The 16,322-nt window shown below is 40.9% G+C and overlaps 1 protein-coding gene across 3 annotated transcripts in view; it reads right to left on the bottom strand.

The window, feature by feature from the left end:
• Positions 1-4,219, bottom strand: part of SH3RF2 (SH3 domain containing ring finger 2) — a gene marked incomplete at both ends in the record, with an annotated part of 118,542 nt that extends 114,323 nt beyond the window's left edge. For all 3 annotated transcript variants that reach the window (XM_084252737.1, XM_084252738.1, XM_084252739.1), the window contains one exon: positions 3,842-4,219. In XM_084252737.1, coding sequence (XP_084108863.1) covers positions 3,842-4,219 — 378 coding nt within the window. The remainder of the gene's footprint in view (positions 1-3,841) is intronic.
• Positions 4,220-16,322: the final 12,103 nt, after the last annotated feature.

Here is a 16,322-nt window from a genome sequence, read left to right as displayed (position 1 = left end):
GACCCAGGGCAGCAATGCTTGTGCTAGAATCAAGTGAAAGGCCAGGGAAAGGAACGATAAAAGTAGATGAAGAATGGGTGAGGCTGGCCAAGTGGACCAGGTTCTGGCTCTGCATATGGTTTCCTGAGCTTTCTATTTGGGGAGGGGAAGTTAGTTAGCTAGTTTTCTCTTTGAATCAATCTCTACTTCCTAAATGGTTCTGACAGCAAGTTGCCACTCCAGTACACAATGGGAAAGAATCACACATTTAAATCATGGCAGCAGATGATTTGGAGAAAAATAAAACAAACCAGAAATCAGGATATCAAGGATTATCTCTGGATAACATGTGGTGAACAAGGGGGGAAAAGAGGATGTGTAATTTGGTGCAGAAAGTGTTGAGTCACTTCAATAACAATCACAGCTCACATTTATTGAGCACTTAATATGAGCCAGTCACTGTGCTAAGAGCTAATTGACATGAATCATCTCATTTATTTTTCACAACATCCCTCTGAGGTTAGTGCCACTATTATCTCCAATTTTCAGATGGAGAATTGGAGGCCCTGGGGGTTAAGTGACTCACCCAAAGCACACAACTTTGAAGGGGCAGAATCAAAATTTGAATTCTTGTATTTTTCAACCCTAAGTTTGCAAATTCATACCTTTGCAGCTTTCCTGCCTGTTTGAATTCAGAGATAATCTTAAAGTGTAGCAAATTGAGGAGCAAGAGAGAGCAGCTGTTTGGGAGCCCATACCCTTCTGGCTTGACTGCAGAATGGGGAGGAGTGAGGACCAGCGGGCCTGCACTGCCGGGGGCCCTGCAGGACTGTTGATCTGAGCTGTTGGCGTGAAATAACTACATGCTGCAGAAACCTCCGGCCATTTCTCAAGTTTCCTATTCACACAGTCTACTTGGGAGGGTTTTAGACATGTAGGCACAATGGACTATTTTTTCTTCCTTGGGCTGGCACCATGAAGTGTGACTACTGGTTCCACCCTAGCATACCAGCTGGCACAAGAAGCACCAGGCCTCTTTGAGCCAACAAAAAGATCTAGATGAGCTTGTTTTTTAGATGAGCCTAGCTGAGCTGAACACACTTTGGACTTAAAAAGCTCATGGATAGTCAATTAAATGAACCCTTTCAGAGTACCAGCTTAACACCTAGGCCTCCATTTTCAAAATGGTACCCTGTGACAACTGGTTATTTATGCCTGCTTCGGGGAGTGCTTATACTTAGTATTAACCTGTCCTGGGCCCATCATAGAATCAAGTTCAATAATAATACCCATTACACTCTCCTGCAAGGGCTATCACTCCTTCTGTGTTTTATAGAATGCCTCACACCAGGGCACAATAAACAGTCAACAATAATATTTACTATGATAATGATCTTCCAAATGCCTTTCATCTAAGGATCTCAAAATGCTCTGCAAACAAACACTTATTAGTTTAGCCTCACAATGGCTCTCTGTTTTTACAATACATTTCCCCATTTTACAGAAGTTTAAATTGGGACCCAGCAAATTTAAGTGACTTGCCCAAAGTCATACAGCAAGTTTAAATTAATGATAATGATGATGCTTTGTGTTTATGGTGTATGTTTTCAGAGGCCATATGAATATGTTGCAAATACAATTTTCACACCACCCTGGAACAAGATAGAAAGTATTATTGGCTGTTGACTAGACTGGGTAAACTGAGGCAAAGAGGGCAAGTAACTTGTTAATTGCATCACTGAGGATGATTCTTAGAACAGAGAGTGGTGCTTCAGACAATCCTCACTTCTGTGACTGAGGGCTGTCTGAGAGCTGTCACATCTGCAGGAAAGAGAGCTATATTTTGGGAGCTAGGAGAGTTTGCAAAATGACAGCTGTATTTGTATCCAGGAATGAAAGAAGCCCACTGAAAGAAACAAAGGCAATGAGATGGGCCAAGCAAGTAAAGACAGTCGAGGAAGAAGGCAGCAAGGGTGCTGGGCCGGCATCGGCTCTTCACTAACCAAGCCAGAAAAGAGGAGCCCTCAGTGATGCGGTTGTGCATTTCAGCTTCACCATAGTACTTGGCCCAGGGTGGCATGGGCACAACCCATCACGGGCACCCCCGTCTGATGTTACAAGTGACGCTTGGGAAAGAGATCCGGGACTCGCTCTCTTACAGGCTATCTCATTCCCACAACTCCTGCGGCAGGAGGTATCTGGGGATCCTCCATGGTTCAGAAGCTTGATGACTGTGATCTATCTGCTGCTGCCTTTTCCTATCAACATTCCCACACTGAAAAAAGATGAACACCCCAGCAAAGATACTCAAAGGTGATAGGCACCTCCTCCCAGTGTGACAACATTTTCTTAGTGAGTGATGACACCAGTCATATTTTACAAGGTGGGGGAGGGAGAAGTTGCTGGGTCTTAGGAATTCAAAGAGGGATCTGCTGACAGGAGAGAGAGAGCCGGGTTCTCTGTAAACAAGACATGTCTGGGAAAGTTTTGTGCCCCTAACCCACCTTTCCCAGGCCTCTGGATTCTAACTGATGCCTAGACCAGGCTAATAGAGAGCCTTAAATATGGGTGCTCAGAGCTTTTCCGGGACGTGCTCACCCACATAAGCACAATGGCAACAAACAGTGCGGTAAAGAAATCACATCCCGTCCCGCTTCTTCCGATCTCATTTTTGAATGTTTGCACACTCCCTACTGCCTGGGCAGCTGAAGGCAGTGAGCTGAAGGAGGGGTGAGCTGATGGAAGGAATATTTTACACAAGTGATCTGAATGCCTGTCACAACCTATGCTCCTGTGTGGAGAAGGATTCCAGGAAAACCTTCCCACTCATTGTTCCTCTGGGTTTCCACTGAGCTTGTTTAGGTCACACTTGTAGTTTTCACTCGCCAAGTGTGCCAGCAACCAGCCCAGGCCACAGCTTTCTGTGGCCACTTAGGCACAATGACTGCAGAGGTAACTGTGCAAATGACCTTGCTGGGCTCATGAGAACCAGACCCTTGTCTGGAGACATGTCCTTCCTCAGTTTCCCACAGGAAGGCTCACAGCAGGTCAGATAAAGTCCCAGGATGGGTTGTGCACCTGCACTGACTACTTTTCATCATCCAAATACCACAAACTTCAGAAACTTCACGGGGTTACCACCTGTACGGCCCTACTGAGCCCGGTTTATTTATTTTTATTTTTTAATTGAAGCTACTGCTGTGCATTTTTTGTTTTTTTTCCTTCATTTTGAAGGAAGCCACATCTGCCCGGTTCCTGCGACATCTGTCGCGCTTCACAGCCCAGCCTTCCCTGTCACTCAGTCCACCCACGTCTACTCGCCCCTCCCACACCACCTTTGGGGGGCGAGTCTCTTGATTGCTTTGAATGGGTTATGAATGAGCTTTTTCATAATAGCACTTTCTGACTGGGGGTGGAAAGAGAGATTTGGGTTAATTTCAAATAAAATCTGATATTTGGAAATTCCGCGGAGATCGCAAAGCCACCAGCGGCTGGGTTTGTCTTCTCTCCCACCCTGTGCGGGTGGCCCATGCACTGACTTGACCTTAGAACAACAGGAATGGAAGACGAAAAATAGACCCGAGAATGTTTTCCTTGTCTATCGCCTTCTGGACAAGAAGCCGGGAGAAATTAGGAAGCTTTCGCAGTTTCAAGGCGAATTCCTAGGGATTTCTCTAAGGAGGATTCCTAAGGGACTAGACGTCACTGAGTTTCAGTGAAATGACTGCTGCCCACAGAAACTTATCTCTGGGGAATCAGCAGCAGCACTTTGAAATGTAACTAAAGGAAGATCACCTCAACTGCTATCTACGCAAACCCAAGCTCCAAGCAGCGTGACATGAACAAGTAAGATCTTGCTTACCCCATCCATGTGGATTCTGATATTAGGCACCAGCCGGAAAGGGCTGGCCGGCAGACCTCTGGAGTTAGTCCTGCTTTTCCTGCTGTCCTGCAAGGTCAGCACGCCGGGCCTGCGGAAGGAGCCCCCTCTGCCTGGGCTCTGGCCGGAGCGCACACCATCCAGAAGACGCACGAGCAGCAGGTTGGCCGGCAGCGCCTCGATGCTGCAAAACACCAGGGTCCGGCATTCAGGACACCGCAGCTCCTTGTGGGCCTTGAAAATCCTCTGTAGACATGGCTTGCAGAAGGTGTGCTGGCAAGGGAGGACTTTGGCTGTGACATCCAGCTTTTCAAAGCACACGGGGCACTCCAGAAGATCAAGTAACGTCAGATCATCCATTTTATTTTAAAACTCCAGGCCTGACCCACAAGGGCAGAGTCTACATGGTAGGGCCAGCTGAGCCAGAGGGGCAGAGTCTGTCCCTTGAGAGCATCAGAAAGCTTGTCTGTTTGGAGGAAATAGGAAGACAGGAAGAAAATGTCACTGCTCTGAGAGGTGTGTCCCACCTACATGGAGGCAGTGCCTTATAAAGCAGTTTGCAAGTACTTTGTTCTAGCACTCAAGTTTCAGATGACTCATCCTGATTCAGTGCTAGCAGGTATAAGACTCGTGTCTGCTGAGGATCTAGGGAGCATTCAGCAGAGAATGACTACTTATTCTCTGCCTCTCCGTGTGGAGGGCAAGTGCTGGGGCCTGTTGAAGGGGCAGGCCTGCTCGCCTCTCCAGGACAGTCAGTCCCAGGGACCAAATCAAGGTCCTCACATACTGCAATTTCCACCTACCCTCCTTCCCTGGGTTTTGATTTATCTGTTATCTGCATCACATACAGACAAGTTTACACAGATAGGTTTATCTGAATCTAATGAAGATAGAGAATTATTCCCTTCACAGCCCATCTTCTCCCATTATTTTGTTCTAGCATTGTACAAGAAAAATTCCAACCAGGAACTCATTTTTAATAATTGTTTTGCCTCAACTGTAGGCCAGGGTGCTTGCAAATTCTTTCCTTCTCTTCTGACCCTAATTAGTTCATCCTCAGAGACAATATTCCTCCTACAAGATGCAGTCATGCAGCCTGTTAGTTACTTTAACAATTGTTCTCAGTTTCAGCTGAAGCAGATAGGAATTCTAGATTGTGGTCACAAGTTTCAAATACCAAAATAGAGCAGCTTGTACAGGGGTGTGTGTGTGTGTGTGTGTGTGTGTGTGTGTGTTCTGAAACTACCCTTGTTTCAGAAACACTGTGCTTTTGGATGACAGAGAAGAAGTCTCCGATTTAGAAAACTCTCCTGGGCGGACAGCAGCTGTCCCTTACAAATGCCAAATGCCAAGCTTTGGGTGCTGGCAGCAGCAGGGAGGTTTGGCTGGCTGACCCTTGGCCTCACTAGTAAGCCAAGCACACAGGACACCCTGGGAAGAGAGATGGCGCCTCGCCTTCCTGAGACTCCTCTCCAAAGATGTCAGCACGGGGGAGGTGTGTGCCACTAACCTTGAGTTTGTAACCTCAGCTGACTTCAGCTCAGCAAGCTGCCTGCTCCTCCAGTTCCCTCCAACTGGCTTCCTCTCCCCAAGGAGCTGCTGCCACTGCTGCTGCCGCTGCGCTTCTGCGGCTGCTTTGAAAACTTTAACAACTCTGAGTCTTACTCATTTCCAGGGATCGCCTTACCCAGCCCTCTTAACGCTTTCACCGCTGGGCGGCCAGCAGCACTTGTCATGGAGTTCATTCTCCGCTTCTGATCGTGCTTTTATGTAAGTGAATTGATTTCTGAGAAAACTTTCCAAGGAGCAAAATGTAAGCCAGCTCCGAAGGACGAGTGTTTACAGTTTACATTTTCACCTTTCTCATTTTCTTTTCTCTCCAAGAAATTGAAGTCACCTCAGTTACGAACATGCCAAGGTGATTGTGTTTATTTTACACTTTTATAAGGACTTCCTGAAAAGGCCAAACAAATTAGTGGTAGCATTGATAAGAAAGATAGGCTGTCTGCCTGAGCAGTGCTGCGCTTTAAAAGTCACAGTCAATTCTCGAATTTTGAAAGGGTCTTTAGGGATCTTCTTGCTCAATCTCTTTAAATTAAAAATAGTGTCATGTAGTACATATACATCCTAAAAAAAAAAAATCTAAGCACAGAAAGACTTTTTTTTTTTTAAAAAGGAAAAGCTATCCCAGGTTTTCCCCTGCCCCCTGCCAATTGTAATCTTTCCAAAGCACCACATAATGCTTCTACTCCCATTTCTTGATTTATCAATTATCCATTTGATGTGAAGTTACAAAGGCATCCTATAAAGTCAATAAATACCACTATTAATATTGTTATTATTTAATGCCAGAGTAGACCTTATCTGTGCCACGCACCTTTCTAAAGAATTTACCAATTTATTCTAAAATGTTTTTTCTATGGCAAAGAAGAAAGACTACACAGTAGGTGGATCCTCCCAGTCTAGGCACTGCCAGAGCACATGAATGTGCTGGAAGTGGCTAGAGTGGTCAGCCTAGACTCTGAGGAAATCTACATTGTAAAATAAAATTCAGCATGTATTATTGGTCCCTGATAACCCAATACATTGAGGTATCTAAACTTAGTCTCCATTATTTCCAACATAGATGATTTCACTTCCATGAGCATTTTTTAACACAATTTTCCCTTTTACTTTCAGTTTTTTATTACACTGATGTTTGAGATTTCTGCAATGCTGCCACTTCAAGGATGCCATAGCAGATGAATTATAAAAATAAAAAATATTTGCATAATATCAGGAAAAAAAAAGAATTTACTAGGTTAACTCACTTAATCCTTTCCACAACCCAATGATAAATTATGATCTTTTCTCTACCTTCATTTTACAAAGGAGGAAACTGAGATACAGAGAGGTTAGGTAACTCATGCCAGGCGCATCAGTTAGCAAGGAGCAGGTGGTTTGTAATCTTAACTACCATGTCTTCTGGTGATATACAGCTTTATGGGGAGCAGGAGCATTAGAAGGGAGCTAAACCTCATCTGGGATGACAGGAATTCAAGAGATAATGACCAAAATAGACCAATCAACTTCTTTTTCAGATGAGACAGCTGTGCCCCATAAGAGCAAAGATTTCTTTTTTAAACAAAAATGTTTATTTTATATAATTCTTACATCATTTTTCATTTTTGCACAATGTATGCATTTTCATTTTGGTTATATTCCAGTGGGTTACTCTGCATTAGCTTATTTAGCAAATGAAAATTCAGAAGCACAGAGGTGTCTGGGTTTAGGCACTAGTGGAGGACAGAGAGAGTTTACACTGAATAGGAGTGGTCTTTTAGCACTTCTTAACTCACTCCCTGTAGGTGGTCCCCAACACCACCCATGTATGAGGTTAGTCTTGGTGGAAACTTGAGGAGAATTTTTCTTTTGAAGCTTTTGAAGAAAGGGGAGAGTTTCTAATGGGGATTTCATCCTGGCTTACCCAAATGCTCCCTTGGCGTCAAATCAGATGAACATCTAGTCCTCAAAAACAAACAAAAAGGTGAACTCTGTATGCCTCCCAGACTCTGGGTACCCCCTGGCCCCCATCAACACTCCTGTTATATTTGTGGTGATTACAGACTGTGTTCTTTTTAAACACCTGTGTGATATTTATGAGCTTCTGCTGCTTGTGTTTACAAGAAGATTTGGATTTATGTAAAAAAAAAAAAAGAAGAAAGTCTGATTACATCGTTCCCTGTTCTAAACTCTTCAGGAGGTGACCACTGACCTTAGGACAGAATCCAAAACCTTTTTCTGTCAGGTGAGGCCCTTTAGCCTACCCCAGTCCCACTGGCTTCCTACCTTATTCTTAGGACACAGGTATCTGATTATGTTCTTTCTGACAGCAGCGCACTCTCTAGTTCTCGCTTCCTCCTCATCTCTCCCATTGTTCTCCCACCTTCGCTTTTACATCCTTCGCTCTGCAAGTTTGAGCTTTCATGTCACTTCCTCAGGAAGCCTCCTTTGATTCTCATGAAAGTTTATCATCCTACACTTTTTTACAACAGTTATCATGATTGTAATTCAGTAAGGATGTTATAATGACTTGTGTTAGAATGACCTGATTTCCCCCAAGAGACTGTAAACTCCAAGAGAGCAATGTGCTCATAGGCCTTGCCCCGGCCCAATCCCGAGGATCTAACAGAGTGACTGGCACATGATGTGGCTGCTGCTCCGTTAACATCTGTTCAGTGGCTTCATGCATGAGTGGTGATCACAAATTGTGTCTGGGCAGATGTACATCAAACTGTGGGCAGCAGTTTTATGTTGGCCACCTCTTAGGTATCATTTTAAGTGTTCTTTTTTTTTTTAAAGGATTTATTTATTTTATGCATACAAGAGCTGGGGTACAGGCCAGAAGTATGGGTGGTGAGAGGATCCACCAGACACAGAGCGGGGCTCAGAACAGGCAGACAGACTGAAATATACTGCTGAGGGGAGCAGCAGGTGAGGCAGGAGAGGTCTGCTGCGCCATGTGGGTTTCTCCCTGGCCAGCTGGAGATTGAACTCATGCTGCAGAGGATGCGGATTGCTTCATAATGCAGTGCTTAACCCTTGCGCCACAAGGGAGGCCCCCATTTTAAGTGTTCTTAGCCCCTAAGGAGTTTCACCAGATTCACGAGGCTGTGAGCTGACCGGGTCTCTCCTCAGGACCCTGTCCTGTACCTCTGGCCTCCTGCCCCTGTGCTTCTCTGCTACTGTAATAGGGGAAACCATGGAGATTTGCTCTGCACTCACATGTGCTCAATCCAGAAGTGTGGGTCACCTTTGACTAACGAGGAATTTATGGATCAATGCTTCCTCCTTTCATCCTTTAGAGGTGGCAATCTGAGGTTTCCTTCAGCACCTTTCTCTAGAGGGCTCTGTGGGATTAGTACCATCCATCCACTGGGTGACTGATGCTCTAACGCATCCTTGTATAATCTCTCCCTTGTTCCCTGTATCTCTCCCCCCAAATAAAGAGACTTTAAGCAACTAAAACTTGAGTTCCAGCTAAGATAGTTTCTTTTATTTTTAAAATTAAATCACAAAACAAGTATGCAGAAAATTTTTGTCAATCAAATTTACTTATTTATTGGAGTTAAAATTTTAGAGGTATGTCTTTTTTTCATTTAACCTGCTCTTAATACTTTGTTGATCTCAGGAACTTTGTCATAAAGTTAATCATTTATAAGCCAAACCTGAATACATCAAAGGGGCGCAGGGAGTTGGAAATATAAATGTAAATATGAAGTCTCTTGAGGGACTCCCCTGGTAGCGCAGCGGTTGAGTGCTGGGCTGCGAAGCTGCCCGCAGCCTCTGCAGCGCTGGTTCAATCCCTGGCTGCTGGCGAGGGTCCCACATGGCGCGCAGACCTCTACTGCCACCCGCTGCTCCCCTTAGCAGTGTACTTCGGTCCTTCTGCCTGTTCTGCTCCCCGCTCTGGCTCTGGTGAATCCTCTCACCCTCCTGCACTTCTGACTGTACCCAGTGCTTGCATAAATAAATAAATAAATCTTAAAAAAAAAGTCTTTTGACTTTCATTGGACTCTTTCCAGCATAGACTCTTTTCAGCATTGACTCTTTTCTTTGTTCTCTTCCCTGAGTTCCCAGTATAAAAATTTGGAGATGTAATGGAACTACATTATGTTTTCAAGATACTGAATTTGCCCCAATGATTTGATTTTCTAACGAATCTTCGAAACAATTCAAGTTGAGGAATCATAGGAGCAAAGTAGGCACCTTTTCAATACTGAAAATGTGAATGAAGCAGAAGATACGTCTACGAGACATTCTTTCTTTGCAAGGTGCCTGGAATGAAGTTAACAGTGAAGTTTCCTCTCTAATCAGGATTCTGTTTGTAGGTGAGGAGTTACTTTAGGTCACTCCTACGCAGTCATCAGATCCACAGAAAAGTGACCAAAACATCTGGCAAGGATAAAGAATCATCCCATAAAGAGGACTTATGGTCCTTAAGTTTAACGAGAAACAGTATAAAATAGAAGTCGAGAGCTTGGTTTTAGAGTTTAATAGACCTAGTTTGAATCCTAGCTCTGCCATTTACTAGATAGATCTCTTGAGAAAATTGCTCCATTCCTCTGTCCCTTGAATTCCTCATGTATAAAATGAGGTTGTAATAGGATGTTCTTCAGTGGGTTGCTTTGAGGAGTCAGTGACATGATGCATACAATAAATGCTTAATAATTGGAGGGTTCTTTTCCTCTTCTTTTTTTTTTTTTATAAGCAGATCTCATATAACAACTACGACCCAAGTGGTTCTCACTCTACCCTAAGATAAACCTGAAGAAAAGCACGTCACGCCATGTGGCTGTTCACGTTTTTATTGACCAAAATGCTCTAACACAATGAATTCCTAACCTGAGTAATCTGTACCCCATTATTATGATTTTTGTCCTACCCACATACTTCATTATTATTTTTAAATTAATATTTTATTTTATATAATTCTTACATCATTTTTCATTTTTGCACAATGTATGCATTATCATTTTGGTTATATTCCCCATACAATTGCACCCCCCCCTTATTTTGACCCTAATATCCTTCCTCTCCTCTTCCCTCCCCGCTGTGGTGTGTCTCTGGTTTATAGTTGCCTAGCCACATACTTTTAAAAAAAGTTAAATGACTTTTTTTTTTACTAAAATGAACTTATTTTAAAAGGGAAACTGAAAAAAATACTTGTGTAAATGGAAAACCAGTTTCATCTACTGCAATTTGAAAGCACAAGTAAACATACACTTAATTAAAACAAAAAAAAATCATTGAATTCCAGTTAAATGCCATCGCCTGCCTAGATATGAACTTAAGGTGTGAGCAATTTGTTAAAAAGAGAGAAATAGCAAATGTTAGAGAAATATTAAACACTAGTCACAAACAGAGGTTTTTCTCCTTGATATAAATCAGAAGAGTGAAGTAGAAATGAATAACTTTCTCTCTGTGAGATTCTGTAATTCATATTGTGTTGGGGTACCCCAGGCTTTGGGAAACCATTTCAAAGTGTCATAGAGGACTGGAATGATTAGAAGCAGCAGGAGGGCAGAACCCTGTGCATCTTCTGTGTCATAAATCGTACTTTACCACCTCTGCACCCGGTGAGAGATTCTTACATGTATTTCTTCTTGTTTACTTTCAGTAAAGGACAATAGTCAATAAACACAACTGCATTCCTTCTTTTACAGATTAGAAGGGAGCTCTGAAGGCAACTGAGTGAGAAGAGAACATAGGAAGGTAAGTAAAATATATCTCATCATTCTATTAATATTAAAAAATACTGAGCTGGTCAAATCTAAGTAAAGTCTGCTATCCAGTTATTGTTTTGTATCAATTTCCTAGTTTTTATATTGCATTATTATTATGGAAGATGTTATCACGGGGGGAAACTGGGTGAAAGGTGCAAGGGTTTTCTCTTTACCATTCTGCAATTTCTTGTGAGTCTATAATTATTTCAAAATGAAAAGTTAAAAAAAAGGAAACCAGTAAAATGTATATAACCAGTTTTACAAATATGTCCCTATCCTTTGACTCTGAAATACTACTTCTAGAAATTTATACTAATGTAATATATCTGTGTGTGTATGTATACACACATATGTATATACACATATATATGTATGTTCCTTATTAATGACTTATAGTGAAAAGATTAAAATGACTTTAGTGTTTAGTGGGGGAATGGGTAAATAAATGGTGATACATATATATATATATATATATATATATAAGGGAATGCTACATAATTACTTAAAATGTTGGCATTGAGGAGGACACAAATAAATGAAAAGATATTCCATGCCCATGGATTAAAAAAATTAATATTGTTAAATATCTACAGATTCAATATAATGCCTACCAAAAATACAATGAAAATTTTTACAGAAATAAAATAAACAATTCCAAAATCTGTGTGGAACCATAAAAGACCCTAAATAGCCAAACCAATGCTGAGAAAGGAAAGCAGCAGGTTTCAAACTATACTATGAAGCTATAGTAATTAAAACAATATCTTATTAACATAAATACAGACACACAGATTATGGAACAGAATATTGAGCCCAGAAGTAATTCCATGCAATATGGTCAATTAATTTACAACAAAAGAATCAAGAATATAAAACGGGGAAAGGATAGTTTCTTCAGCAAACAGTGCTAGAAAACTGCACAGCAAAGAGTGAGATTGAATAACGTCTTACACCGTATACAAAAATTAACTCAAGAGGGATTAGAGACTTGAATTTATAGAAGTAACTTGAATTTATAGAAGTCCTAGAAGTAACATAGGACTCTGACAGCAAAAGCAAAGGCAAAAAACCCAAACACCAAAAATCCCAAACAATTGGGGCTACATCAAACCAAAAAGTTGCAACCTGACAAAGGAAATCATTAACAAAATGAAAAGGAAACCTAGTGATGGAGAAGAATTCATAAACCATATATCTGAAAAGGGGCTAATATCCCAAATACACAAAGAATGCACACAATTCAATAGCAACAACAACAAATTACCTGATTCAAAATGGCCAGAAGACCTGAATCTTTGCCATGAGGCCACCAGGGAACTTGGACAGAACACCTGAATACATATTTTCCAAAGAAGATATGTAGACAGCCAGCAGATACATGAAAAGGTGCTCAACATCACCAATTCTCAGGGAAACAAATCAAAACCACAATGAGATATCACCTCACACCTGTTAGAATGACTATTATCAAAATGACAAGAAACAACAAGCCTTGACAAAGATATGGGGAAAGGGAAACTCTTGGGCACTATCGGTGGGAATGTAAATTGGTGTAGGCATTTTGAAAAACTGTATAGATGTTCCTCAACAAATTAAAATAGAACTACCATATGATCAAGTCTACTTCTGAATATTTATCTGAAGAAACCAAAAAGACCACCCCAAAGATATTTATGTGCCAACCACCTCCCAAGTTCACTGAAGCATTATTTATAAAGCATTATTTATAATTATTTATAAGCATTATTATAATCTAGTGATGAATGAAGTAAAAGTGGTATACATTTATAATGGAATATTATTCAACCATTAAAAAGAATGAAATTCGTGCTATTTGTGACAACATGGATGGACCTTGAAGGCATTATGCTAAGTGAAATAAGTCAGACAGAGGAAGAAAAAATACCATATGATCTCACTTATATGTAAAAACTAAAAAACAAAACAAAACCAAAAACACACTGATATCATAGATACAGGGAACAGATTTGTGGTTGCCAGAGGGTAGGGGTGGGGGGAATCAGTGAAAGGGAGCAAAACATACAAACTTCCAGTGATAAATGAGTTATAAGAATGTAATGTACAGCATGGTGACAATAGTCACATCAATACAGACTATACACTGTATTGCATATTTGAAAGTTGTTAAGAGAGTAAAATTTTAAAATAAAGACAGTGAAGACTTACATTTAATGACATGAAAGATATTCACAATTCAGTGAATGCAGAAACTTACAAACTAGGGCAGGTTACTTAAGAATATACACAGATATATAATATTGATACTAGAGAAGTATATGCCAAAATTTCAGCAATGCTTATTTCTGACCACTGGATCTATTAATTGATTTTAATTTTTAATATTTGCTTAAGTGCTTTTATAAATGTTCTACAAGGAACATATGTTATTGGTGTAATAATTTTTTTCAAATACAATGAAAAAAGCTTAAATCCTTTTAGAGTTACAAAAACTTTTACAACAGGGGGAGTTAAGTCCTAGGACACTAATAGCCTACTCATTACAATTGATGAAATAGTTATTCAAAAGAAAAATAAACTGCAAAGCTCTGAAACTGCTGTAAGAAGATTTTAATCCATAACAGATATTGCGTTTTACAGAAGAAAAGGGTTGTGATCATCTATTTCACTCCTAAGCTGTCTTCTTCCTCTTCCTTTACTACTTCCTTTCTGGTGAAATCAGTAAATGTTTTGATTCAAGACCATAAGCAGGATGCAACCTTAATTCTTATTAAACTCAGGGCAAGTCTGTGCAAAAGCTGACAATTTGCTTAGGCTATTGGGTAACCACAATCTTGTACTTTTGATCACAGGTGGGAAAGTTGCAAAACTCAGTAATTCCCTAAATGCCCTGATTAGTCCTAGATGTCTTTGTTTATAGGTTGGTCTTCTAGGACAATACGAAGTATATGAGAATCAAATACCATCCTTTTATTTTTTTTTTTTAAGAATTAGAATTGTTTTCCTAAAACTGACTATAAACTACTTTTATTAAATCAATTAGCTATGTTCTGGGCCTCGTGATGGTGCTAATAATGTGTTAATTCTATAATGTAATATATTATTTACTCACTTGACCTGTGAATTGTCTTGTACTTTCATATAATCTCTGTACAGGAACCACATCTGTGTTGTTCATTGGTGCCCACACAAGAAAGTGCTACATAAATATTTGCCAAGTGATGAGGAGGACTTGATTAGATTTGGAATTCTCAGTACATTCCTAGGGAGAAAACTTGGGACTCGGACTCTGCAGGCATGCTTTGGAAACTCATCTCTACTACTCACAGCTCTGTGACCCCGGGTTTTCAATAGCTAAGCCCCATCCACAACAGTGCTATTAGTAACATGGACTGCTCAGACTTGCCAAAAGGAATAACATTGTCTGGCACATAGAAGGCACTCAGAAGGTATTAGCTGACAATATCTGAGTTCCTCGTTTTGCCTTAATTTACCTCTTGTTGCTATTGTTCCTAACTTACTAAGTTGGTTAAGAGCACAGAGTACAGAAGCCCGGAGCCATTTTAATAAATAGAGTGTGACCTAGAGCAAGTTAATTAAACACTCTGTACTTGGTTTTCTCATCTGTAAAACGGGGAAGATAATAATAGCACTTACTCCATAGAATTATTGTGCACATACACCGAGAAGATGCTTATAAAATGCTTCAAAGACCGTGACAGAGTAAGTGCTCAGTAAGAGTTACCCATTATCATCTCCCTGGACCTCTTATTATCTAAAGTACAGTTTAAAACTGAGCCCAACTCCTGACATCTTTTCCTGGAGGACTTATTCATTCCGATTTGGTCATAAGTGACTATCAACTCATAAGCCTCTGCCTAGAGGCTTATTGGTCCTGGGCATTTGTAGCACCCTGCAGAACTTTAAGAGTGGGTGGGGTTGGTTATGATGTTAAAATAAATAATAACAATTAACATCACTTTGCACTAGATTCTGTGCAAAGAACTATAACCCTATTATTACTCCCATTTTAACAGATGAAGAAACAGAGGTGTAGAGAGATTCTGTTTTGCCCAGCTAGTGCTCGGGGAAGCCAGAACTTAGGACCAGGCACTAATCTACACGCTTACCCTTCAAGTCATTCCATTTGCTGCATCTGTCATATAAAAAAAAGAGTCAGTTTTAATTAATACCTTAATGCAATCCAGATTTTTATCTGTTGTTAGATTCTGTAGAGCCCAAATCCTGGAGACATATACAGTCTTCGCACAGTAACATCAGGTTAATCTATAAGCACAGAAAGAGAAATAAGCCTTCCTTTTTAGATAAAATAATGAGAAATGCCATATTTGCATAAAAATCCCTTTGGTTTTTAATAAATAAATGGAGAATTCTATATATGTAACCAGAATTATCTCATTTTGTTTTTATGCATAGTTTACGACTATGAATTACCTGTTCAACTAGAATTCTAAAATAAATCTACCCTGCTAGGCCTGGCTCTTCCCTTTGCCATATAAGCAATATGACAATCAGCTATGGGTAGGCTCAGAACATGAAAGTGTGTATGTTCAAGAAGAGAGATCAGAGGGTGGACAGCTCACCTCTCGATTCCACTCTCCAAACTTCACCTATCTTGTCCCTTGCATGGGACTAAAATGCTTTGGATTCTAAATCAACTTAAGCATTTGTTTTTAAAGATTTATTTATTTATACAAGAATGGGGGTACAGGTCAGAGGTGCGGGAGGGTGAGAGAATTCACCAGAGACAGAACGGGGAGCAGAACAGGCAGACAGACTGAAGACACTGCTGAGGAGAGCAGTGGGCGAGGCAGGAGAGGTCTGCCACGCCATGTGGTTTTCTCCCTGGCTAGCTGGGAATCGAACCCGTGCTACAGAGGCTGTGGACAGCTTCAGAGCGTGGCGCTCAACCCACTGCACCACCTGGGAGGCCCCTAACTCAAGCATTTTGGCATTTCCTATTGAAATTGTAAATGTTCAATTTTATTTATTGGTTTACTTATTTTTTAAAAAGATTTATTTATTTATGCATGTAAGAACTGGCGTGTAGGCCAGAGGTGTGGGGGGTGAGAGGATTCACCCAGAGACAGAGTGGGGAACAGAACAGGAGGATTGACTGAAATACACTGCTGAGGGGAGCAGCGGGCGCAACACAAGAGGTCTGCTGCGCCATGTGGGTCAGCTCCTTGGCTGGGGAT

The sequence above is a fragment of the Talpa europaea genome, assembly GCF_964194135.1.
Source record: "Talpa europaea genome assembly, chromosome: 13".
In the NCBI taxonomy this organism is placed as follows: domain Eukaryota; kingdom Metazoa; phylum Chordata; class Mammalia; order Eulipotyphla; family Talpidae; genus Talpa; species Talpa europaea.
The sequence above is the reverse complement of the archived record's forward strand: the minus strand, read 5'-3'. Positions and strand labels throughout refer to the sequence as shown.